Consider the following 26,275-nt stretch of genomic DNA (forward strand, 5'->3'; position numbering starts at 1 on the left):
GACTGGAATTTGGTTGGAAATTAATTTCTTTGAGATTCTGCTGTTTGGAGGTAGAGCTTTCTCTGGAAGTTGCTGCACGAGAATTAGGAATTTGTCTGGATCACTCTCCAGCAGTGTCAAGAGGCCAGAAATCAAGTTTCATATCTTAACAGAATGCATGGAGTTTGGTGCGAATGCGGGTTGTGTAAACTGAGACTGGTGCGAGTGTGGGTTGTGTACATGGGGTTCAGTGCACGTGCGGGTCACGTACACAGTGTTTGGTGCGAATGCAGCTCGTGTGCGTGGGATCTGGTGTGAGTTGTGTACATGAGGTTCGGTGCGAGTGTGGGTCATGTACAAATCCACTGCTCAGATTCCACATCCTGGAGATGAAATTTCAATGGCTCTTTGTTCCATCTCTGGGAATTTTCTGCTTCTTCCCTTTTCCCATTTCTTTGGATAGATGGTGACGTGCCGTGTGGTGGAAGAAAATACAAACAGGCGAGGATTTATAACAAAAATGACTTTTAATTTACACAATTCCCTGTCTATGGACACTGCCCCGTTAACACAGGAGGCCAGAGTTATACCATCTCGCTATCTCCTTCCCCCACCCCCTCATCCTGCTGCTGATCTCTCGCTAACACACATCTCACCCAGCAGATCCTGGTCTTCCACTGGTACATCACTCCCCCCTGCAGCCCGTGAACACCCCACTCCCCCCTGCAGCCCGTGTACACCCCACTCCCCCCTGCAGCCCGTGTACACCCCACTCCCCCCTGCAGCCCATGTACACCCCACTCCCCCCTGCAGCCCGTGTACAACCTACTCCCCCCGCAGCCCCCTCCTCACTTCCCCCGAGATGCCTCGGCGTTGGCCCTGAGCACGGCCCCCGGGCTGGGGTAGGGCCGCTGCTGGAACAGGGGGCCTGCCGCTGTGGTATCAGCTCCTGTCTTGGCTTCATTCCTCTTCGGGAGGCCCGTAGACCAAGAACCTCTGGGGAGGGAAAGGGGAGACAGTCAGTAAGTGAGGGGTAGTGGGGGAGGAGAGAGGGGTAGTGGGGGAGGAGAGAGGGGTAGTGGGGGAGGAGAGAGGGGTAGTGGGGGAGGAGAGAGGGGTAGTGGGGGAGGAGAGAGGGGTAGTGGGGGAGGAGAGAGGGGTAGTGGGGGAGGAGAGAGGGGTAGTGGGGGAGGAGAGAGGGGTAGTGGGGGAGGAGAGAGGGGTAGTGGGGGAGGAGAGAGGGGTAGTGGGGGAGGAGAGAGGGGTAGTGGGGGAGGAGAGAGGGGTAGTGGGGGAGGAGAGAGGGGTAGTGGGGGAGGAATGGAGAAAAGGGAGGCAGCAGCAGGAGGAGAGCCATAGGGAGGGAGAGAGTTGGTGTGCAGAGGGATCCACTCACCGGGGAGCATCGGAATAAGCGCTGGGGTCCATGGGGTCCATACTGTCGTCTTTGCGATCACGTCCTATTGGGAGAGAACTCAGCTCAAATACTGTCCATCAGTGTCCACCCCCTCCCAACAAACCCCCCAACACACACACACACACACACACACCCAAGAACACCCGCTCCCCCAACACACCCCTCCGCCCCACCAACACACTCACACCCAACCCCCCAACACACACACCCCAAAAACACCCGCTCCCCCCCTCGCCAACACACCCGCTCCCTCAACATCCCCCCACAACACCCCAAATCTCACTGACCCCCTCACCCCCTCACCCCCATCCAAATCCATCCCCAGAAACCCTTTCCCTCAGCCCCTCATCTCTGGGCAATGACCCTCTCTGCTCTTGCTCCAATGATCCACACTCTGGGAATGGCCGTGCCGGGTTCTGGTTACCTTTCCTTCCTTTGGGATATCGTGGAGTCTCCTCCCGCCTGGAGATCCACTTCTCCTTCAGCTCGTCACGGTCGCCCCGGTCGAACCTCTCCACCAGCTCGTCTGCTTCTGCACACACACGGAGGCAGCAGAGGTGAGTGAGGGTGAGGGTGGGTGTTCACAGGTGGAAGTGGGTAAGCAGGAGAGAGAGAGAGAGAGGGGCAAAGTCGGGGTGAGGGGAGAGAGGGGGTAAAGTTGGCGTAGGTGCAGAAACTACAATGCATTTACCTTTGAAGCGTTTTGCTGGCTTTGTGATGATCGCTGCTGCGTCAGTTGGGGGCAGCCAGGAGACTAAATCTGATTCAATATTCCAGTAATAGGGCAAACCACTGCCAAAAGAGGTGAGAAAGATTGTTAGACACTCACCAACCCCACTGAGGCCCAGGGAACAGCACAGGGCCATTCAGCCTCCTGGGCCTGTTACACAGGAACAGGAAGAGGCCATTCAGCCCCTCTCGAGCCTATTACACAGGAACAGGAGGAGGCCATTCAGCCCCTCGAGCCTGTTATACAGCTTGGAATTGTTTTTCAGAGGGAGGCAGTTCCAGACTCGCACTCTCCTGTGTCAGGAAATGTTTCCTGATGTCACTCCAATTTGAATCTTCTGCCTGCTTTTTTCAGGTGTGTGTAGTTCAAGTTGCCCAGAGGTAGTAAGAGCCTGTGTAAATATCCCCTGTAATGTCTCTAGCATGAGTACAATCTGCCTTCAGTGACTGAGCTGGGAGCTGCCTCGCAGTTGTGGTTAACCAGTGTTCTGTACAGTCTTATCCCTCCCACCATTCTGCCCTCCTCTTAATTTTCCACCCTCCTCCCTTCCCCCTGTTCTTCCTTCCCATCTCTGGTCCTTCCTCCAATTCTGCCTTCCATCCCTCCCCACTTCCATCCATCACTCACCTCCCTTTCCCTTTCTCTCAGCAATACTCAATACCGGGGGGGGGGGGCCGAGGGCCGGGGCCCAAGGGAGAGGCGGGGGGCCCCGAGGGGGTGGGGGGGGGGCGGGGGAAAGGGCCCAAGGGGGGGTGGGGAAGAGTCCAAGGGAGTGGGGGAGGGTCCAAGGGAGTGGGGAGTGGGGAGTGGGGAGTGGGGAGTGGGGAGTGGGGAGTGGGGAGTGGGGAGGGGTGGGAGGTGGGAAGGCCCAAGGGAGAGAGGGAGGGATCGGGAAGGCTGGGGGGGGGGAGAATGGGGAAGGTTTGAGGGGAGGCCCGAGGGAGGGGAGATGAAGGGCCGAGGGAGGGGGATGAAGGCCTGTGGGAGGGGGGGAGGGCGGAGGAGGAGGGGGAGGCAAGGCCTGAGAGAGGGGAAGAGGGAGGCCCAAGTGGTTGTGGGGAGGGAGATAACCAGGGGGAGGTGGAGCGGTTGAATGACCGGGCAGCTGGGTGGGGGAGCGGGTGGTGGTGGACAGGAGGTGGGGTAATGACTGAGGGAAGTGACTTGGCTGGCGGGGGCGGGTGCGTAGAGAATGACTGAGAAATGACTGAGGGGAAGGGGGGAAATGACCGAGGGAGTTGGAGGGGGAATGACTGGGGGCCCGGGGACGGGTGGGCGGTGTGGCCTCAGGGAGAGGTGGGGATGAGGGGGAAGAGGCAGTGATGCAAGGGGACATCGAAGTGAAACCTCTAACCTGCTGGGCTCGAAGACTTTGTACCAGTTGGGTGGGAGCTTCTCCAGGCGCGTGGCTTCATAATCAACATGGTCATCATCATAATCCTCAGCAATAATCTCTTCATCAGGTTCTAGGACAGAGAGGCCAAGAAAATAATCAGCATTGAAACTTAGGGGATCTGGAAGATAAAGATACTCTTGGGGGAATGGGGGAGGGGGTTTGAGCCCATTACCTCACCACGATCCAGACAGCAGGTTCCCTATCTCAGCACTGCGGGTGAGGGTCTCAGGGAGCGTCTGGGTGGGCCTGAGGCACGGAGGGAGGAAGAGGGAGTTGGAGTTGAGAGTGGGATGTGGACACATTGATGGCAGCCCCTGGTTGGGGGGGGGGGGCAGAACCCCCAGGAACCAGGGCAAGTACTGGGTGGGGGGGGAGGGGGTGTAAAGTACTCAGGTGTGGGTGCTGGGTGGCTGTGACACTGCCTGGGAGTGAGGACACTGCATCATCTCCAGGAGGCCTGAGGGCCTGAGCTATTTGGAGAGACCGGATAGGCAGCAAAGGTCGAGGGGGGGACTAGACAGAGGGTGTAAGATCAGAGGGGGCACAGAAAGGAAGGCTCCTTCTAACACTAGCAGCGTGGCCAGTAAGAAGGGGTATAGACTTAAGAGGTAGAAAGGACAAGAAGGGATTTCAGGAGAATCCAACGCACCCAGAGAATGGGGGGAGTCTGGAACTCACTGCCTGGTGGAGTCACGAGCTGTAGTGACATTTAAGAAGTATTTACAAATACAATCACACTGCTGTGACCTCCAGGTTTATGAGCAAAGTGGAAAGTGGCATTAGTGTGGTCAAACTTTAACTGGCATGGACCTGATGGGCCAAAGAGCAGTTGTAAGGCCAAGAGTGTTGTAAGTGCCGCGGTACATCCTGCGTATAGACATGAAGAGGTCTTGGAATGCCTTTGGTGGGACATGGGGGGAGGTGGCACAGGCAGGCAGAGGCGAATGCTATCCCTACCTGGCTCCACATGCTTCAGAATTCCTCGCTTGGCCAGGCGGGCTTGCAACGCCAAGGGGAGAGGCATCACCAATCAAAGCAGGCCAACAGGAGGGCCAATACAAGCTGCCCAGGCGGCACGAGCAAACCTAAAAAGGACACACACACAGACAAAAGAGGCAGTTCAATACCAGTCTCCTCACTGTAACGCTGAGCGCGTTCCAGTCTCCTCACTGTAACGCTGAGCGCGTTCCAGTCTCCTCACTGTAACGCTGAGCGCGTTCCAGTCTCCTCACTGTAACGCTGAACGTACACCACAATCACAGAATCCCAACACTGCAAGAGAGACCATTTGGCCCACTGAGTCTGTACCTCTAGGATCATCTTATTCAGGCTCTCTCTCCCACCCTATTGCTGTAATACACACACATTTCTCATGGCTAATCACTCTGACCTACACATCTTGGGACACAAAGTGATAATTTAACATGGTCGGTCCACCTAATCTGCACAGCTTTGGGGGGGAACCCCAGCACTCCGAGGAAACCCACGTAGGATCGGAGAAGAATGTGCAAACTCCACACAGACAGTTAACTGAGGATGGAAGTGATCCTGGGTCCCTGGCCCTGTGAGACAGCAGTGCTAACCACTGTGCCACCGGTATCTCATTCAATTGCTGTTGAATATCTCGATCGATCCTGCCTCCAACCACCCTCTCGGGAAGTTCATTCCAGACACTGACCATCCTCTGGGGCCTCGCTGAGTTCAATACAACAGTTCTGTACAACTGTACAAAGGTGGCGCAGTGGTTAGCACTGCTGCCTCACAGCACCAGAGATCTGGGTTTGATTCCCAGCTTGGGTAACTGTAGTTTGCACATTCACCCTGTATCTGTGTGGGTTTCCTCCGGGTGCTCCGGTTTTCTCCCACAGTCCAAAGATATGCAGGTAGGTGTATTGGCCATGCTAAATTGCCCCTTAGTGTCCCAGGCTGCATAGGTTAGAGCGATTAGTGGGGTAAATATGTGGGGTTATAGGGATAGGGCCTGGGTGTGATTGTTTTTGGTGCAGGCTCGATGGGCCAGACTGCCTCCTCCTGCACTGGAGGGGTTCTATGAACTCCAACATGACTTTCCTGCTTTTGTAATCTATACCTTGATTGATAAAGGCAAGTGTCCCAAATGCCTTTTTTGCCACTTTCCCATCTTCAGTGATCTACGGACAAACACAAGGTCCCTCTGTTCCCAAAGCTGTTCATTGAATAATTCCTTGTCAAATTACTCTGTCCAAAGTGTGTCACCTCCCACTTTTCAGGGTTAAATTCCACCTGCTCCTTATCCACCCAGTTGACCATCCTATTTGCACCTTCTTGTAGCCCAAGACACACAGCCTCAATGTTAACCACCCAGCTAATCTGTGTCATCCGCAAACTTACTAACCTTACCCTCACAGTCATCTGCGTTGTTTATATAAATGATGACTAATAGGGGCCCAAAACAGATCCCTGTGGTATGCCACTGGAAACTGGGTTCCACTCATTAAAGTAGCCTTCTTTCATCACCTTCCATCTCCTACAACTGAGCCAATTTTGAATCCACTTTATCAAATTACTCTTTATCCCACGCACACTTACCTTCTTTACAAGTCTCCCATGTGGGACCTTGTCAAAGGCTTTGCTGAAATCCATATAAACTACATTGGCTGTACCACCCACCTGTCACCTCCTCAAAAAATTCAATCAAATTTATTAGGCATGACCTTCCTCTGACAAAACCATGCTGACTATCCCTGATCAAGCCTTGCCTCTCCAAGTGAAGTTTCTCCAATAGTTTCCCTACCACTGACGTGAGACTCACTAGTCTGTAGTTCGCTGGTTTACCTCTACAACTCTTAAATAGCAGAAACACATTAGCTGTTCTTCAGTCATCTGACACCTCTCCCATGTAAAAAGTCTGACAACACCAGGTTTTAGTCCAACCGATTTATTTGATAGTAAACTCACAAGCTTTCGAGGTTTCCCTCTTCGTCAGGTGAATGGAGAGTTCTATGCTACCTGGCGCAATTTAGCATAGCCAATGTTCTCCGGGTCAGAGGTCAGCGTGAGGTATTTTAACAATCACTCACCTTGCTGCTTGATTTGGATCAATATATTTCCAATGCGGAGCTAATGTTTGTCGCTCCGTTTCGACGTCAGCAGGAGTGATGGGAAGCCGGAGCCTGTCAGCGACTATCCAATCAAACTGAAGGGGTTGCGGTGGCTCCAATCAGCTACAGTGTTGCCAGGGAGCGGGTCAGTCGACGGGTTAGCGCGCTGACGTCAGGAGGCGGTCCGGGAACAGCGTGGTGACGTCAGGGGACGGTGCGGGACAGCGCACTGATGTCAGGGGGCGGTCCAGGCAGAGCGCGGTGATGTCAGGGGGCGGTGCAGGCAGAGCGCGGTGACGCCAGGGGACGGGCCGGAGAGTGCGCGGTGACGCCAGGGGACGGGCCGGAGAGTGCGCGGTGACGTCAGGGGACGGTCCGGGGAGAGCGCGCTGATGTCAGGGGGCGGTCCTGCGACCGTGAGCTGACGTCAGTTGCAAGCGGACTGCCCCGCTGGGCTTGGGGCTGTTCTCCCGGAGATGGAAGAATACGCGCGGGAGCCTTGGTGAGTGAAGCTGCGGCTCCGAGAGCGGGGTGGCAGCGATGGCCGGGTTGCTGAGCAGAAAGGAGAGGGGGAGGGGTCCAGTCTTTGGGCTTGCGCACAGCTGGAGCCTCCCTGAGGGAGCGCATGCGCAGAAAGTGGAACTGCGGGAAGGCTAGGTCATATGACAAATGCGAGCGCATGCGCCCTTTCCCTCCTATTCCCCAGCAAACAAACCAAATTTCCTTAGTCTTCTGAGAAAGTAGAGGCGTTGTTGGGCTTTCGTAACTATAGTGTCAGAATTGGGGGGGGGGAACAACCCAGGACAGATTGCTGGTTATCTGGACACCTAAAAACTTGAAGTTCTCGCCCATTTCGGTTTCTTTCCCCATTGATGTAGTCAGGGACATGTTAGAACATAAGAAATAGGAGCAGGAGTAGGCCATCTAGCCCTTCGAGCCTGCCCCGCCATTCAATAAGATCATGGCTGATCTGTCGTGTCTCAGTTCCACATTCCCGCCCTCTCCCCATAACCCTTAATCCCCTCTCTTATCAAAAACCCATCAACCCGCGTCTTAAAAATATTTAGCGAGGCAGCCTCCACCACCTCAACGGGCAGAGAATTCCAGAGATTCATCACCCTTTGAGTAAAGAAGTTCCTCCTCAACTCCGTTCTAAAACGCCCCCCCTTTATCTTGAGGCTGTGCCCCCTAGTCCTACTGTCCTTTCTGAGCGGGAAGAGTCTCTCCACCTCTATCCTATCTATCCCATTCATCATCTTATATGTCTCAATGAGATTTCCCCTCATTCTTCTAAACTCTAACGAGTACAAGCCTAGTTTATTCAGCCTCTCCTCATAGCTCAACCCCCTCAACTCCGGTATCAGCCTAGTAAACCTCCTCTGCACTCCCTCCAAGGCCAAAATATCCTTGCGTAAGTACGGCGCCCAAAACTGCACACGGTACTCCAGCTGCGGTCTCACCAATGCCCTATACAGCCGCAGCAAGACCTCCCTACTTTTATATTCAATCCCCCTTGCTATGAAGGCCAGCATCCCATTCGCCTTCCTGACCACCTGCTGCACCTGCAAGCTGGGTTTTTGTGACTCATGCACAAGGACCCCGAGGTCCCTCTGCACTGTCGCCTGCTGCAGTTTTTCTCCACGTAAGTAATAATCATTTAAATTTCCTGAAATCGATGACAATCTCCTTCGTTTTGTTGACATTGAGGGAGAGATTATTGTCTTTGCACCAGTTCATCACATTCTCTATTTCGTTCCTGTACTCTGTCTCATTGTTTGAGATCCAACCCACTACAGTGGTGTCGTCATCAAATGTGAAGATTGAGTTGGAGGGGAATTTGGTCACATTAGTCATGAATGGATAAGGATTATAGTAGGGGGCTAAGGACACCTTGTGGCAAACCAGTGTTGAGGGTAATCATGGTGTTGTCCTGGGGACCTGGATTCAAATCCTGTTATTCTTGATGGAATTTGAATTCAATAAAAAATATCTGGAATTAAGAATCTACTGATGACCATGAAACCATTGTTGATTGTTGGAAAAACCATCTGGTTCACTAATGTCTCTGAGGGAAGCAAAGCTGCTGCCTTTACCTGGTTTGGCCTACATGTGACTCCAGACCCACAGCAATGTGGTTGACTCTCAACTGCCTTCTGAATTGACCTAGCAGGCCACTCAGTTCAAGGACAGCTAGGGATGGGCAATAAATGCTGGCCAGCCAGCAATGCTTTTGTCCCATGAATGAATAAAAAAAATTAATCCTCTGATTGTGGTCTGTGGGTTAGGAAGTGGCAGGTCCAGTCATAGATGGAGGAACTGAGCCCTAGGCCACAGAGTTTGGAGATGAGGTTTGCATTATCCATACAAACCTCATCTCCAAACTCTGTGGCCTAGGGCTCAGTTCTTCCATCTATGACTGGACCTGCCACTTCCTAACCCACAGACCATTATCCATAGTGTTGAAGGCTGAGCTGTAGTCAATAAATAGGTTTCTGACAGTGTCTTTTTTATCCAGGTGTTCCAGGGTTCAGTATAGGGCCAGGGAAGTGGACACTGCTGTGGACCTGTTGTGGCAAGAGGCGGGTGAACTATAGTGGGTCCAGGCAATCTAGGAGACCAGAGTTGATGTGTGCCATGATTAACCTTTCAAAGCACTTCATAATGATGGATGCCAGAGCCATGTAGTCATTAAAGCACGCTGTCTGGCTTTTCTGTCTGGCAGTAACTGTCAGTTACAGAGCTGGATATGGGATAGCGCACAGTCACCATATCAGTCACTGAACTGGGTATGGGGTAGCACAGTCACCATATCAGTCACTGAACTGGGTACGGGTTAGCACACAGTCACCATATCAGTCACTGAACTGGGTATGGGATAGCACACAGTCACATTGTCAGTTACTGAGCTGGGGATGGAATAGTGCACTGTCACACTCAGCTGGATACAGGATAGTGCACAGTCACACTGTCAGTGAACTGGGTGTGGGATAGTGCACAGTCACACTGTCAGTGAACTGGGTGTGGGATAGTGCACAGTCACACTGTCAATGAACTGGGTATGGGATAGTGCATAGTCACACTGTCAGTGAACTGGGTGTGGGATAGTGCACAGTCACACTGTCAATGAACTGGGTATGGGATAGTGCATAGTCACACTGTCAGTGAACTGGGTGTGGGATAGTGCACAGTCACACTGTCAATGAACTGGGTATGGGATAGTGCACAGTCACACTGTCAGTGAACTGGGTATGGGATAGTGCACAGTCACACTGTCAGTCGGTGAGCTGGATACAGAATAGTGCACAGTCACACTGTCAGTCACTGAGCTGGGTCTGGGATAGTGCACAGTCACACTCAGTTATTGAGCTGGGTGCAGAATGGCGCATAGTCACTGTCAGTTACTGAGCTGGGTATAGGATAGCGCACAGTCACACTGTCAGTGAGCTGGGTATAGGATAGCGCACAGTCACACTGTCAGTGAGCTGGGTATGGGATAGTGCACAGTCACAATGTCAGTGAACTGGGTGTGGGATAGCGCACAGTCACACTGTCAGTGAACTGCATACGGGATAGTGCACAGTCACACTGTCAGTAAGCTGGGTGTGGGATAGTGCACAGTCACACTGTCAGTGAACTGGATACGGGATAGTGCACAGTCACACTGTCAGTGAACTGGATACGGGATGTGCACAGTCACACTGTCAGTGAACTGGATACGGGATAGTGCACAGTCACACTCAGTGAACTGGGTGTGGGATAGCGCACAGTCACACTGTCAGTGAACTGGGTGTGGGATAGTGCACAGTCACACTGTCAGTGAACTGGGTGTGGGATAGTGCACAGTCACACTGTCAGTGAACTGGGTGTGGGATAGTGCACAGTCACACTGTCAGTGAACTGGATACGGGATAGTGCACAGTTATACTGTCACTAAGCTGGGTACGGGATAGCGCACACACTGTGGGAGTAAAAGGAGAAAAGAAGAAAACCAAATGAGAGCTAGAGATTGGGTAACTGTAGCAATACTCAAGTTTGTAGAAGTTAATTGTATTAGACTCTTTTGTAGAAGTTAATTGTATTAGACTCTTTTGTAGAAGTTAGTTGTATTAGATGCCTGTTCTGAAAAACAATACCTCCTGCCATTTTCACATAGTAATGATTGAATTTGTAGCTGATTGTATTAGATGCTTACCTGTTCTGAAAGAATACCACTCTAGGCGATAATGGGCATTCTGTAGTTAATAAGATTACGTTAGCAGAACCTATAAGTATTGCGCTAAGACCACGAGTCAGTGTCAGCCTCTCCTTGGTGCTGTGGGCTCTGTTTGCCTGCTTCTTTGTAAAAGGAAGACTGACCCGACGTCGTAAAGATTTGATCAATAAATGCTGTGGATGCACATCTGGAATTGAATCGATGTCTGTCGAACCGAGTCTGACGAGGCGCGCAAAATTCTAGATTGTCAACACTGTCAGTGAACTGGGTATCAGCTAGTGCACAGTCACACTGTCACTGAGCTGGGGTACGGGATAGCACACAGCCACACTGTCAGTTACTGACCTGGGTGCGGGATAGCACAGTCACGCTGTCACTGAGCTATGTACTGGGTAGTGCACAGTCACACTGTCACTGAGCTGGGTGCGGGATAGCACAGTCACACTGTCAGTGAGCTATGTACTGGGTAGCGCACGGTCACACTGTCAATGAACTGGGTGTGGAATAGCACAGTCACACTGTCACTGAGCTGGGTACGGGATAGCACAGTCACACTGTCACTGAGCTGGGTACGGGATAGCACAGTCACACTGTCACTGAGCTGGGTGCGGGATAGCACAGTCACACTGTCACTGAGCTGGGTGCGGGATAGCACAGTCACACTGTCACTGAGCTGGGTACGGGATAGCACACAGTCACACTGTCAGTGAGGTGGGTACGGAATAGAGCACACTCAGACTGTCAGTTACTGAGCTGAGTATGGGATAGCACACCGACACTGTCAGTCATCGAACTGGGTACAGGATAGCGCACAGTCACACTGTCAGTGAGGTGGGTACAGGATAGGGCACACTCAGACTGTCAGTTACTGAGCTGGTTATGGGATAACGCACAGTCACATTCAGTTACTGAGCTGGGTACAGGATAGCATAGTCACAGTCAGTTACTGAACTGGGTAAGGGATAGTGCACTGACACTGTCAGTAATTGAATTGGGTACAGGATAGCGCACAGTCACACTGCCAGTTACTGAGCTGGGTAGATGATAGTGCACAGTCACACTGTCAGTCATTGACTGGATTTGGATAGCGCACACACTGTCAGTCATTGAGTTGGGTACAGGGTGGTGCACACACTGTCAGTGAGCTGGTAATGGGATAGCGCACAGCCACAATGTGAATGAACTGGGTATGGGATAGCGCACAATCACACTGTCAGTGAGCTGTGTACGGGATGGTGCAGTCACACTGTCAGTCACGGTGTTGGCTATGGGATAGTGCACAGAAACAGTATTGTTGCTGGATTTGCAATTTCAGCTCTCTTCACAAGTTAACTATCTTCTTTTACCTCTCCTTCTCTCTTCTCCCCACTTCTTCCTTCGTGCCCCCCCCCACCGCTCTCCCCTTCCAGCCCCTGGAGGATTGTTGATGACTGTGGAGGTGCGTTCACGATGGGTGCAATTGGCGGAGGAATCTTCCAGTCAATTAAAGGTTTCAGGAATGCTCCTGTTGTAAGTTGCAGAGATTGACAAGGAAGGTGTCCCTCTCCTTTAATCACGGCTCACTTCACCCCCCACCCCCGGTCTACTCTTGGAATCTGGTGAGCAGTGAGGGAGAGGAGTGGAGGGGCCTGGGTGTGAGGGGCCAAGGCGGAGCAGTCTCAGCCTGAGGGAGAAAGGCAGAGGGACCTTGGTGTGAGGGAGGAAAGGTGGAGGGACATTGATCTGAGGGAGCGAGGTGGAGGAACGTTGGTCTGAGGGAGTCAGATGGAGGGACCTCAGTGTGAGGGAGCGAGGTGGAAGGGACCTCGGTGTGAGGGTGGGAGGTGGAAGGGGCCTCGGTGTGAGGGTGGGAGGTGGAAGGGGCCTCGGTGTGAGGGTGGGAGGTGGAAGGGGCCTCGGTGTGAGGGTGGGAGGTGGAAGGGACCTCGGTGTGAGGGTGGGAGGTGGAAGGGACCTCGGTGTGAGGGTGGGAGGTGGAAGGGACCTCGGTGTGAGGGTGGGAGGTGGAAGGGACCTCGGTGTGAGGGAGCGAGGTAGAAGGGCCTTGATGTGAGGGAGGGAGGTGGAGGGGCCTCGGTGTGAGGGAGGGAGGTGGAGGGACCTCGGTGTGAGGGAGGGAGGTGGAGGGGCCTCGGTGTGAGGGAGGGAGGTGGAGGGGCCTCGGTGTGAGGGAGGGAGGTGGAGGGGTCTCGGTGTGAGGGAGGGAGGTGGAGGGGTCTCGGTGTGAGGGAGCGAGGTGGAGGGATCTCGGTGTGAGGGAGCGAGGTGGAGGGATCTCGGTGTGAGGGAGCGAGGTGGAAGGGACCTCGGTGTGAGGGGGCAAGATGGAGGGGCCTCAGTGTGAGGGGGCAAGATGGAGGGGCCTCGGTGTGAGGGGGCAAGATGGAGGGACCTCGGTGTGAGGTGGAAGGGCGTCGGTGTGAGGGAGGGGAGGTGGAGGGGCCTCAGTGTGAGGGAAGTGAGTGGAGGGGCATCAGTGTGAGGGAGAGGAAGGTAGGGGGCAGGGTATAAGGGAGGGGTGTGGAGAGATCTCTGAGGGAGAGAGATGGAGGGGCTTTCGGTGCAAGTGTTTGAGGTGGAGGACCTTGCTGTGAGGGAGGGGAGGTGGAGGGGAGTGGAGAGATCTCTGTTGAGGGAGGGAGGTGACGGGGTCTGGGTGTGAGGGAGGGCAGTGGTGGGTCTGTCTCTCACGCTCACTATCACACACATATATAAATCTCCTCCTCTCTGGTTTTGCCACTCAGGGTGTGAAGCATCGACTGAGGGGAAGTGTGAACGCTGTGAGGATCAGAGCACCTCAGATAGGGGGTAAGTGAGTACTCAGCCTCTCCCCACCCTCTCCGGGGCTCTGACCCACTCCCCATCTCCACGTTTCCTCTGAGTCAGCCTATGATCTCTGTCCCAGCCCCTCGCCCTCGATCTCAGTGTGACACTAGCTGTGGACATGATGTGTAACCCCTCTGTCCCCCCACCCTCAAATTTTGCCCTGAGGATGTCCTTTCCACTCCCAATTTTATCTCTGACCCCCTTCATAAGAACATAAGAAATAGGAGCAGGAGTCGGCCATCTAGCCCTTCGAGCCTGCCCCGCCATTCAGTAAGATCATGGCTGATCTGTCGTGGCTCAGTTCCACTTTCCTGCTTTCTCCCAATAACCTTTAATCCCCTTGCCTACCAAAAACTGATCTACCCGCGTCTTAAATATATTTAGCGAGGAAGCCTCAACCACTTCAACGGGCAGAGAATTCCAGAGAGTCACCACCCTTTGAGTGAATAAGTTCCTCCTCAACTCCGTTCTAAACCGCCCCCCCCCCCCTCCCCCACCCTTTATCTTGAGGCTATGCCCCCTAGTCCTACTGTCCTTTCTGAGCGGGAAGAACCTCTCCACCTCTACCCTATCCATCCCATTCATCATCTTATATGTCTCAATGAGATCTCCCCTCATCCTTCTAAACTCTAACGAGTCCAAGCCCAGTTTATTCAGCCTCTCCTCATAGCTCAACCCCCTCAATTCCAGTATCAGCCTAGTGAACCTCCTCTGCACTCCCTCCAAGGCCAAAATATCCTTGCGCAGGTGCGGCGACCAAAACTGCACACAGTACTCCAGTACTTTGCATCCTGTTACCTTCCAGTCGGTCCGTGACCTCTGACCCGAACCCTGGGGCTGGGTGATTAAGACCCGTATCTCGGTCACTCGCTTTTCCCTTCCCGCACCCGCCCTCCTCCCAGCCCCGATGTACTCGGACTGAGTTTCTAACCATTCTCTCCAATGTTGCCTTGCAGGTAGCTTTGCCGTGTGGGGAGGATTATTCTCCACCATAGACTGTGGTCTGGTCAAAATGCGGGGAAAAGAGGATCCCTGGAACTCCATCACCAGTGGAGCACTCACTGGGGCAGTGCTGGCTTCCAGAAGTAAGTAAATCACACACGCAAAAGTCAGGCTGAGTACAGGTGCCAGCTCTCCCTCTCTCACCTCCTCCCCCAGTCCCCTCCCTCTGACTTGTCCCTCTCGAACCCCTCAGTCCCCTCCCTCTCAAACCGCGCCCCCCGTCCCCTCCCTCTCGAACCCCCCCCCCAGTCCCCTCGCACCTCTTTCTCTTTCTCTCTGCATCCTCTAACATTTGGTGCTAATTTGCTGTTTCAGGTGGTCCCCTGGCGATGGTGGGCTCTGCCATGATGGGGGGCATTCTCCTCGCTCTGATCGAAGGTGTTGGCATCTTGCTGACCAGATACACAGCCCAACAGTTCCAGAACCGTGAGTATCACAGTGAAATCAGCCCCTTCATCACTGTCTCCCATTTAAGAACATAAGAAATAGGAGCAGGAGTAGGCCATCCAGCCCCTCGAGCCTGCCCTGCCATTCAATAAGATCATGGCTGATCTGTCGTGGCTCAGTTCCACATTCCCGCCCTCTCCCCATAACCCTTAATCCCCTTGCCTATCAAAAACCCATCAACCCGCGTCTTAAAAACATTTAGCGAGGCAGCCTCCACCACTTCAACGGGCAGAGAATTCCAGAGATTCACCACCCTTTGAGTGAAGAAGTTCCTCCTCAACTCCGATCTAAACCACCACCCCCCCCGCCCCCCCCAACGCCGGTCTGCCTCTGCCCGCTCCGGCCCAGTTGCCCTCTACCCCCTCCGGCCCAGCTGTCCCCTTGCCTTGAGCTCCTCTCGAGCCTGAATCATTAGCCAATCCAATCGTGACTGATGTGTATCTTAATACGGTTTCCCTGCCTGGGTTTGGAAACTGAATTCTGAACAGATATTGAGATTTCTAATTGACCCCTCTGGCCTCAGCACCTTAAAGGAGGGAGAGAGTTGCAGGTTTCCACTGCCTTCAGGGTGAGGAAGTGCTTCTGATGTCACCCCTGAATGGCCTGCATCTCATTTGAAGTTTCTTTTCCCCCCCCTCCGCCCCCAGAGGAAATAGCTTCTCTCCATCGATCTTCTCAAATCCTTTGATAATCTTAAACCCCCTCGATCAGATCACCTCTTAATCTTGGCAAGAATAAAGGCCTGTTCATCAGGATCAAACTCTGTTGTGGGTGGGGGTTGGTGGGAGAGTCGGGGAGGGTAACAAGAGTCTCAGTCATCCCTCTTAACTAATCCTGCCTCCCTCTGACTCCCAGCAAGCCCACTTATGGAGGACCCCAGCCAGCTGCCTCCCAAGGAGCCATCATCTGGATACGGAGGCTACGGTCAGTACCAGTAATCACACACACACAGACAGAGAGACTGAAGGCAGCTCATCCCAGAGAGGAGACCCTGAACTGATTTCATTCTGGGTGGAGCACACCCTTCCTCAGGCTGGACTATGCATTTTGCACACTTTGTGAAGCCGCCGGTCAGGGTGTGAAAGACTTTCTGCTGGTGGAGCCATGGTGAATTTCATCTCAACCAAGCGCAACTCACAGACCACACAAGGGGGTCCGGAATAAAGTATTTCTGTTAAATTCACCATGTATCAAATTCAATTGGGATAAGCTGGGTGGGGGCCCTAGGAGCGTGTGGGGTCTATTAAGGTGTACAGTGAGGCTATGGGATCAATCAGTGTAACAGAGAGGGGTATATCAGAGTGCTACAGTAAAGGTTTTATGGTGTCACAGTATGGGGTGTGGGATATATCATTGTGACAGTCAAGTGTATAGGGTATATCTGAGTGTCACAGTGAAGGCTATATTAGAGGTGTTTTTCACTGTATATCACTAAGGGATTTCTAGTGTCATAATAAGGGAATGAGCTGGGACTACCTGGCAACAGGCTGGTATGATGAGTCTGTGTTGACAAAGTTCATTGGTGTGGTAAGCCTGGGTGAAGTTATGGGAGTCTAGGACACTGCTCCCTTGCTTGGCTCCACACCCTGCTTTCTTGACCAGAGTGGAGGTGGAAGAGGATTTGTGTGCATTACCCCAGTCCGGATGCCTCTCTGGACTCTGTATCAGGCTAACTGCAGCAGGTAAGACCAAACACTTTGCCTGAAGCCACCTTGCCGTATTTGCCCCATTTGGATCATGTCCAAGCCCCTGCAAAGTGCCTCTCCCTCTCTATGGAGCAGTTACTGTAACTGTTCCAATATTGATGACTGTCATGGCCCAAAACAAAACATGATGGAGGTCAGAGTTCAGCCAGGTGAAGCCAAGTTACAGGAATTGCAATTATTTACTCTTTGTGAAACAGTTAAGAGGCTCTCGCACATCATTGTCCCTGTTTTTTTGCCAGTTCGGAGAGGGCAGTTCAGAGTTAAGCACATTGCTGAGGATTTGCAGGTAGACCTGACCAGTAAGGGTGGCAGATTTCCCTGTCTGACGGACATCACTGAAGCTGTTGGGTTTGGACAACTATCAATGGCCGCAGTCAGAATAGTTCTCAGTTCCCGATTTGATTAATTGCTGCCCCATTAAACCTAGGGCATTACCCCAGTTCTCTGCATTACAAGCCTCCTGACATTATCACTGCCCCAGCAACTCCTCCATAGCACATTACACGTATTAGCACCTACGGTCAGGCTGGTTTTATTATGATAAGTACATTCAGCCCTCTTATTATAAAAAGCAGTAAACTCCTCAGAACTACCTTTACCCTCTGTAGCAGCATTGACTTGTCATAAAACATGAATTACTGACAAATATCACGTGATGCACCTTAAGTTGCGTCAAAGAAAAGATTTCAATATCTTGGAAGGTCACAAGGTATGCAGCCTTGCTAAATGTCTACTGCATTCCCTCAGTATTGCAGAGTGTTCAAAAGACTTCACAGTTCCATCGCTGTGATCTGAAACACAGAGGAACGTGCTGGACACAGACACCGTGGTCTTCCCGAGGAGGAGGACACAGACCTCCCTCCTCAGTCATCATCTGAGGCTCCCACATAGTGGCAGATGGAATCATAGTCGATTTTCAAGACCTGTTCGTCCCCTCCTTGTAACTGTACAACAGCTCGACAGCGATCCTTATCCCTGCGGAGAATTCGCCCCACCTACAGCAGAAAAAGAGAAATTATAGATACATTGATTCCCTACAGTACAGTGGCCCATTAAACTTGCACCAACGACAATCCCAGGACAGGAACCCCACACATCTACTCTGCTAATCCCCCTCACACTAAGGGATAATTTAGCTTGGCTGATCCACTTAGATATGGGAGGAAAGTGAAGTTCAATGCAATGCAGAGACCCACCTACTATCCCACCCTCCAACAGAGGGACCCCTGAGAGAAGATGCAACTGTGTGAGAGGTATTAAAGGGCATGGGGAGTGAGGGGGAGAGTGGGATTAAATCGGGTGGGATACAGAGGATGCAGGGAGTGAGAGGGAGACTGGGTGGGATATAAAGTGGGAATAAATTGGGTAGAATATTAAAGACTGCTGAGAGTGAGGGAGAGAGGAGGACGACTGGGTAGGATATTAAAGGGGGTGGGGAGTGAGGGGGAGATTGGGGTTAGATCAGGTGGGATATAGAGGGTGCAGGGAGTGAGAGGGAGACTGGGTGAGATATAAAGTGGGAATAAATTGGGTAGGATATTAAAGACTGCTGGGAGTGAGGGAGAGAGTGGGACTGGACTGAGTAGGATATTAAAGGGTGAGGGGGAGAGTGGGGTTAGACTGGATGGGATATTAATAGGGTGCAGGGAGTGAGGGGGAGAATGGGATTAGACCGGGTGGGATATTAAAGGGTGTGGGGAGTGTTTACTCACCTGTCCCTTGTGTTGTCCAAGGACAACCATTACGTAATCAGAATCCCGTTTGGGAATGACTGTCTCCAGCATGGACTGTTTTATCCCTGCAGGCAGAAGGGAGAGTGAACAGTTGAAACAGGATCTCCTGTATCACTAATCTGTGTCTGAGAGGATACTGTACAATACAAACATCACGCCATCCCATGACAATAGTTCCCAACTTGGTGTGACTGGCAATTCTTTACACCGGAAATTCCCATTGAAAATGTTTCCAGAGGGATTCTGATTGAACATTGCCACTCCAAGCAAAACCTGAATTTAATCACGAGAGGAAAAGGGACGTCGTGAAGGAAGGTCAGCGCTGGCCCTCCGACAGTGCGGCGCTCCCTCAGCGCTGGCCCTCCGACAGTGCGGCGCTCCCTCAGCGCTGGCCCTCCGACAGTGCGGCGCTCCCTCAGCGCTGGCCCTCCGACAGTGCGGCGCTCCCTCAGCGCTGGCCCTCCGACAGTGCGGCGCTCCCTCAGCGCTGGCCCTCCGACAGTGCGGCGCTCCCTCAGCGCTGGCCCTCCGACAGTGCGGCGCTCCCTCAGCGCTGGCCCTCCGACAGTGCGGCGCTCCCTCAGCGCTGGCCCTCCGACAGTGCGGCGCTCCCTCAGCGCTGGCCCTCCGACAGTGCGGCGCTCCCTCAGCGCTGGCCCTCCGACAGTGCGGCGCTCCCTCAGCGCTGGCCCTCCGACAGTGCGGCGCTCCCTCAGCGCTGGCCCTCCGACAGTGCGGCGCTCCCTCAGCGCTGGCCCTCCGACAGTGCGGCGCTCCCTCAGCGCTGGCCCTCCGACAGTGCGGCGCTCCCTCAGCGCTGGCCCTCCGACAGTGCGGCGCTCCCTCAGCGCTGGCCCTCCGACAGTGCGGCGCTCCCTCAGCGCTGGCCCTCCGACAGTGCGGCGCTCCCTCAGCGCTGGCCCTCCGACAGTGCGGCGCTCCCTCAGCGCTGGCCCTCCGACAGTGCGGCGCTCCCTCAGCGCTGGCCCTCCGACAGTGCGGCGCTCCCTCAGCGCTGGCCCTCCGACAGTGCGGCGCTCCCTCAGCGCTGGCCCTCCGACAGTGCGGCGCTCCCTCAGCGCTGGCCCTCCGACAGTGCGGCGCTCCCTCAGCGCTGGCCCTCCGACAGTGCGGCGCTCCCTCAGCGCTGGCCCTCCGACAGTGCGGCGCTCCCTCAGCGCTGGCCCTCCGACAGTGCGGCGCTCCCTCAGCGCTGGCCCTCCGACAGTGCGGCGCTCCCTCAGCGCTGGCCCTCCGACAGTGCGGCGCTCCCTCAGCGCTGGCCCTCCGACAGTGCGGCGCTCCCTCAGCGCTGGCCCTCCGACAGTGCGGCGCTCCCTCAGCGCTGGCCCTCCGACAGTGCGGCGCTCCCTCAGCGCTGGCCCTCCGACAGTGCGGCGCTCCCTCAGCGCTGGCCCTCCGACAGTGCGGCGCTCCCTCAGCGCTGGCCCTCCGACAGTGCGGCGCTCCCTCAGCGCTGGCCCTCCGACAGTGCGGCGCTCCCTCAGCGCTGGCCCTCCGACAGTGCGGCGCTCCCTCAGCGCTGGCCCTCCGACAGTGCGGCGCTCCCTCAGCGCTGGCCCTCCGACAGTGCGGCGCTCCCTCAGCGCTGGCCCTCCGACAGTGCGGCGCTCCCTCAGCGCTGGCCCTCCGACAGTGCGGCGCTCCCTCAGCGCTGGCCCTCCGACAGTGCGGCGCTCCCTCAGCGCTGGCCCTCCGACAGTGCGGCGCTCCCTCAGCGCTGGCCCTCCGACAGTGCGGCGCTCCCTCAGCGCTGGCCCTCCCACAGTGCGGCGCTCCCTCAGCGCTGGCCCTCCCACAGTGCGGCGCTCCCTCAGCGCTGGCCCTCCCACAGTGCGGCGCTCCCTCAGCGCTGACCCGCTGACAGCGCAGCACTCCCTCAGCGCTGACCCGCTGACAGCGCAGCACTCCCTCAGCGCTGACCCTCCAACAGCGCGGCGCTCCCTCAGCGCTGACCCGCCCACAGTGCGGCGCTCCCTCAGTGCTGACCCTCCGATAGCGCGGCACTCCCTCAGCGCTGACCCGCCAACAGCGTGGCACTCCCTCAGCAGTGACCCGCTGACAGCGCAGCACTCCCTCAGTGCTGACCCTCCGACAGTGCGGCGCTCCCTCAGCGCTGACCCTCCGATAGCGCGGCACTCCCTCAGCGCTGACCCGCCAACAGCGCGGCACTCCCTCAGCAGTGACCCGCTGACAGCGCGGCACTCCCTCAGTGCTGACCCTCCAACAGTGCGGCGCTCCCTCAGCGCTGACCCGCCCACAGTGCGGCGCTCCCTCAGTGCTGACCCTCCGATAGCGCGGCGCTCCCTCAACGCTGACCCGCCCACAGTGCGGCGCTCCCTCAGCGCTGACCCTCCGACAGCGCGGCGCTCCCTCAGCACTGACCCTCCGATAGCGCGGCACTCCCTCAGCGCTGACCCGCCAACAGCGTGGCACTCCCTCAGCAGTGACCCGCTGACAGCGCAGCACTCCCTCAGTGCTGACCCTCCGACAGTGCGGCGCTCCCTCAGCGCTGACCCTCCGATAGCGCGGCACTCCCTCAGCGCTGACCCGCCAACAGCGCGGCACTCCCTCAGCAGTGACCCGCTGACAGCGCGGCACTCCCTCAGTGCTGACCCTCCAACAGTGCGGCGCTCCCTCAGCGCTGACCCGCCCACAGTGCGGCGCTCCCTCAGTGCTGACCCTCCGATAGCGCGGCGCTCCCTCAACGCTGACCCGCCCACAGTGCGGCGCTCCCTCAGCGCTGACCCTCCGACAGCGCGGCGCTCCCTCAGCACTGACCCTCCGATAGCGCGGCACTCCCTCAGCGCTGACCCGCCAACAGCGTGGCACTCCCTCAGCAGTGACCCGCTGACAGCGCAGCACTCCCTCAGTGCTGACCCTCCGACAGTGCGGCGCTCCCTCAGCGCTGACCCTCCGATAGCGCGGCACTCCCTCAGCGCTGACCCGCCAACAGCGTGGCACTCCCTCAGCAGTGACCCGCTGACAGCGCGGCACTCCCTCAGTGCTGACCCTCCAACAGTGCGGCGCTCCCTCAGCGCTGACCCGCCCACAGTGCGGCGCTCCCTCAGTGCTGACCCTCCGATAGCGCGGCGCTCCCTCAACGCTGACCCGCCCACAGTGCGGCGCTCCCTCAGCGCTGACCCTCCGACAGTGCGGCGCTCCCTCAGCACTGACCCTCCGATAGCGCGGCACTCCCTCAGCGCTGACCCGCCAACAGCGTGGCACTCCCTCAGCAGTGACCCGCTGACAGCGCAGCACTCCCTCAGTGCTGACCCTCCGACAGTGCGGCGCTCCCTCAGCACTGACCCTCCGATAGCGCGGCACTCCCTCAGCGCTGACCCGCCAACAGCGTGGCACTCCCTCAGCAGTGACCCGCTGACAGCGCAGCACTCCCTCAGTGCTGACCCTCCGACAACGCGGCGCTCCCTCAGCGCTGACCCGCCCACAGCGTGGCGCTCCCTCAGCGCTGACCCGCCCACAGCGTGGCGCTCCCTCAGCAGTGACCCGCTGACAGCGCAGCACTCCCTCAGCGCTGACCTTCCGACAGTGAAATGTAAAAACAGACAGTAAGAGTTTCTGCAGGTATTTAAAAGATAAATGAATAAGTGAAGTAAATGTTGGTATGTTTGAAATTGAGACTGAGGAGCTAACAATGGAAACAAAGTAATGGTGGAATTGCTGAACAAGTATTGTGTGCATTTTCACTGTGGAAGACACAAAAAGCTTCCAATAGTAGTGGGAAGTCAAGTGTTAAAGGGAGGGATGGAGGGAGGCAGGGACTTGAACAATTCCAATCACTGTGTACAAGGAGACCTTTGAACTAAAAGGCTGCCAAGATCCTAGATCCAATAACCTGCATCCCAGAATCTGAAAAGAACAGCGGAAATGGGCATTGTCAATGGCTGCAATCGTCCAAAATACCCAGAATTCACGAAAACTTCCAGCAGATTGAATAATCGCAAATATAACACTGCCGTTCATGAAAGCAGGAAACTACAGGCCAGTTAGTCTAATGTTTGCCACTGGGAAAATGCTGGAATCCAATATTGAAGACGGTTGCTGGACATCTGGAAAATGGCAATACATTCAGGTCAAAGTCAACATGGTTTAATGAAAGGAAAATTGAGTTTGACATGTTTATTAGAGCTTGAGGAAGTAACAAACAAGGTGGGTGAAGGGGAATCTGTAAATGTGCTGTACCTAGATTTCCAAAGGACATTCCATAAGGTGCCACTTTCAAAAATAAAATCAGAGCTTGTGTTGCAGGGATTTGTTAGCAGAAATGAGCAGCACTGTGCCAGGGATCCAGGTTCAATCCCAGCTTTGAGTGACTGTGTGTGGAGTTTGCACAATTTCTCCGGATCTGGGTGAATTTCCTCCAGGTGCTCCGGTTTCCTCCCACAGTTCAAAGATGTGGAGATTAGGTGGATTGGCCATGCTAAATTGCCCTTTTGTGTCCAAAAATGGGTAGATTAGGGGGATTAGTGGGATAAATGTGTGGGGTTATGGGGATAGGGCAGAGGAGTGAACCTGGGTGCAGACACTTCTGCACTGTAGGGATTCTGTGGATACTGAGGGGAGGGGAGATGGTCATTTTCAGATTGACGTGCTGTAACTTGTGGAGTGCCACGGGGGTCAGTGCTGGGGCCTCAACTATTTACAATCTACATCAATGACTTGGAGGAAGGAATTGCAGGTACGGTTGCTAAATTTGCTGATGACACAAAGACGGGTAGGAAAGTAAATTGGGCAGAGAAGATAGAGACTCTGCAAAAGGGATACAGACAGTTTAAGTGAGTGGGCAAAAATATGGCAGATGGCGTATAATGTGGGAAAAGAAAGGATTGAATTAGAAAGAGTGCAGAAAAGATTTACTAGAATGCTACCAGAACTTGATAGTTCGAGTAAAGGCTGGATAGACTGCGACTTTTTTCTTCAGAGCGTAGGAGGCTTAGGGGTGATCTTATAGAGGTCTATAAAATAACGAGGGGCAGAGATCAGCTAGATAGTCAACATCTATTCCCAAAGACGGCATAGGTTTAATATGAGTGAGGAGAGATACAAAAGGGTCCAGAGGGGCAGTTTTTTCACACAGAGGGTGCTGAGTGTTTGGAACAAGCTGCCAGAGATAGTAGAAGAGGCGGGTACAATTTTGTCTTTTAAAAAGCATTTAGATAGTTACATGGGTAAGATGGGTATAGAGAGATATGGGTGGGCCAAATGTGGGCAACTGGGATTAGCTTAGTGGCTAAAAAAAGGCTAGCATGGACAAGTTGGCCTGTTTCCTTGCTGTAAACCTCTACGACCTCTAAACGTGAACTGATCCATTTTGGCAGGAAGAATAGAAGAACAAAATGCTGTTTAAATGGTGAGATTGAAAGATACTGAGGTATAGAAGTATCTGGGTGCCCTGGTACATGAATCACAAAATGGTTAGTCTGCAGCTAATAGCCAATGATGAGAAAGGCAAATGGAATATTGGCATTTAGTAGAACAGGAATGAGTATAAAAATCAGGTTGTTTTACGCCAGCTGTACAGGGGCTTGGAGACAGCACATCTGGAACAATGGGTGCAGTTTTGATCTCCCTCCTTTTGAAAAGAATGTAATGGAGCAGAGGCAGATTCAGAGAAGGTTGACTGGACTGATTCCTGGGACGAAGGGATTAGTTTATGAGGAAAGGCTGAGCAGCTTGGATCTATTTTGATTCCAGTTGAGAAGAACAAGAGACAATCTTATTGAAAGGCAAGATCCTGAGAGAACTCGACAGTGTGGAGGCTGAGATTACGCCTCCTCTTGAGGGGCTGGAATCTACAACGAGGGGATCTTTTGACTGGTGCAACAGGCTCGAGGGGCCGACTTCTGCTCCTAATTCTGGTGTATAAATTCAACTGGAAAGGATGAGATTCCCCAGAATGTTCACTTTCATCCACGCTGCTCAGTGATCAATCCCCACACCCTATCCTTGTCATGCAGTTCAGTGGAGAGATGGAGCAGAGAGTTACCTTCGAGGAGCCGGCCTTCCTCCGTCCGACACACACAGGAATCGTAACCCAGCACATCCTCAATGGTCACCTGGAGACAAGGAAAGGGTTAGTCCCAGGGAATCCGCATCCAGCTGTTCCTGCTCCAAAGGCGAAGAGGAGTATCAGCATTGGACCATGGAGCACATTCCATCGAGCTGTTGACATATCACTTTAGAGTTAAAGCTCCCTCTACACTGTCCCCATCAAACACTCCCAAGACAGGTACAGCACGGGGTTAGATACAGAGTAAAGCTCCCTCTACACTGTCCCCCATCAAACACTCCCAGGACAGGTACAGCACAGGGTTAGATACAGAGTAAAGCTCCCTCTACATTTTGTCCATCAAACACTCCCAGGACAGGTACAGCACGGGGTTAGATACAGAGTAAAGCTCCCTCTACACTGTCCCCCATCAAACACTCCCAGGACAGGTACAGCACAGGGTTGGATACAGAGTAAAGCTCCCTCTACATTTTGTCCATCAAATGCTCCCAGGACAGGTACAGCACGGGGTTAGATACAGAGTAAAGCTCCCTCTACACTGTCCCCCATCAAACACTCCCAGGACAGGTACAGCACAGGGTTGGATACAGAGTAAAGCTCCCTCTACATTTTGTCCATCAAACACTCCCAGGACAGGTACAGCACGGGGTTAGATACAGAGTAAAGCTCCCTCTACACTGTCCCCATCAAACTCCCAGGATATGTACACTACAGGGTTAGATACAGAGTAAAGCTGCCTCTGCAGTGAAGGGCTAGATGGCCTACTCCTGCTCCTATTTCTTATCTTATGTGTGGGCTCCCTTATCCTCTCTGAGCCTCAACATTACCCCAATGAACGTGGAGCAGAGAGTTACCTTTGAGTTGTAATGTTTTCCCCCTTTGTAATGTTTGTCAATGAACCGAACAAACAGGTCTGTCCTCAGCCAACACAAGTCCCGAGAGGCAGCCTCACTCGAACCATTCGAGCTCCTGGCTCCCTTACTGCTGTGCAGACCACTGTGGGAACAGAAAAATATTTGCCAAATAGACGGTAAGTGTCCCACTCTTATCTGTGGATCAATGCTCCCAATTGCTCCTTCAACCAGCCCCGCTCCCTGACACCCTCCGAACCGGTCATCCCCCTCCATTCCAGCCCCCACCCCACCGTCTATCCCACCATCTCCCTCAGTCCCCCATCTAAACTGGTAAGGAGGGAGAATGGGATGGGGTAGGAGCTGGGAAGAGCTTGGGGATGCAGAGTTGCTCACCTGTCCAAATCAGTCTCATGTTTCCTCTTCCTGTCGTGGTTCTCCCGGTGATCACGTCCCCGATCCCGATCCCTGTGGCCTCCTTCTCGCCCACTCAGCGGGCCGCTGCTCCTCTGGGCCTCCTTGTCCTGCCTTTCCAAGGGCTCCCTGTGCTCTCTCACAGGTTCCTCCTCTCTCCTCTGGGCCTCCTTGTGAGCTTTACTGAGGCGGCCTGCAGGGATAAGGAGAAGCAAGACAACTATCAACCTCCAATTTGGGGGGGGGGGGGGGAAGCATGCAGGGGGAGCGCAGGGCAGGAATGCGATGGGGCGGAGCGCGAGGGGGGGGAGAGGGAGGGAGCGCGAGGGGGGGGAGAGGGAGGGAGCGCGAGGGGGGGGAGAGGGAGGGAGCGCGAGGGGGGGGAGAGGGAGGGAGCGCGAGGGGGGGGAGAGGGAGGGAGCGCGAGGG

At 54.3% G+C, this 26,275-nt stretch overlaps 3 protein-coding genes across 3 annotated transcripts in view; 1 reads left to right on the forward strand and 2 right to left on the reverse strand.

Moving 5' to 3' along the window:
• Window positions 1–809: 809 nt before the first annotated feature.
• pqbp1 (polyglutamine binding protein 1) lies at window positions 810–6,689 on the reverse strand. The gene is made up of 7 exons (XM_080183074.1): window positions 6,582–6,689; window positions 4,480–4,607; window positions 3,481–3,592; window positions 2,088–2,188; window positions 1,821–1,928; window positions 1,376–1,439; window positions 810–975 (listed from the first exon to the last, which is right to left on the reverse strand). Exons 2-7 carry the CDS (start codon window positions 4,544–4,546, stop codon window positions 828–830), a joined length of 600 nt encoding a protein of 199 aa, XP_080039200.1. The 5' UTR covers window positions 4,547–4,607; window positions 6,582–6,689; the 3' UTR covers window positions 810–827.
• Window positions 6,690–6,956: 267 nt separating this feature from the next.
• Window positions 6,957–16,273, forward strand: timm17b (translocase of inner mitochondrial membrane 17 homolog B (yeast)). Its single transcript, XM_080183075.1, has 6 exons — window positions 6,957–7,104; window positions 12,225–12,324; window positions 13,560–13,623; window positions 14,598–14,726; window positions 14,959–15,069; window positions 15,946–16,273. The coding sequence occupies exons 1-6, from the start codon at window positions 7,079–7,081 to the stop codon at window positions 16,026–16,028; spliced, it is 513 nt and encodes a 170-aa protein (XP_080039201.1). The 5' UTR covers window positions 6,957–7,078; the 3' UTR covers window positions 16,029–16,273.
• A 74-nt stretch (window positions 16,274–16,347) lies between these two features.
• Window positions 16,348–26,275, reverse strand: part of gpkow (G patch domain and KOW motifs) — a 33,102-nt gene continuing 23,174 nt past the window's right edge. Inside the window, exons 7-11 of the mRNA XM_080183072.1 lie at window positions 25,829–26,039; window positions 25,436–25,577; window positions 24,558–24,627; window positions 18,509–18,594; window positions 16,348–17,791 (exon numbers count right to left, since the gene is read on the reverse strand). Coding sequence (XP_080039198.1) covers window positions 17,660–17,791; window positions 18,509–18,594; window positions 24,558–24,627; window positions 25,436–25,577; window positions 25,829–26,039 — 641 coding nt within the window. The 3' untranslated portion in view covers window positions 16,348–17,659. The remainder of the gene's footprint in view (window positions 17,792–18,508; window positions 18,595–24,557; window positions 24,628–25,435; window positions 25,578–25,828; window positions 26,040–26,275) is intronic.

The sequence above is a fragment of the Carcharhinus amblyrhynchos genome, unplaced genomic scaffold, assembly GCF_965287045.1.
Source record: "Carcharhinus amblyrhynchos unplaced genomic scaffold, sCarAmb.v2.hapA chromosome_140, whole genome shotgun sequence".
Lineage (NCBI taxonomy): Eukaryota > Metazoa > Chordata > Chondrichthyes > Carcharhiniformes > Carcharhinidae > Carcharhinus > Carcharhinus amblyrhynchos.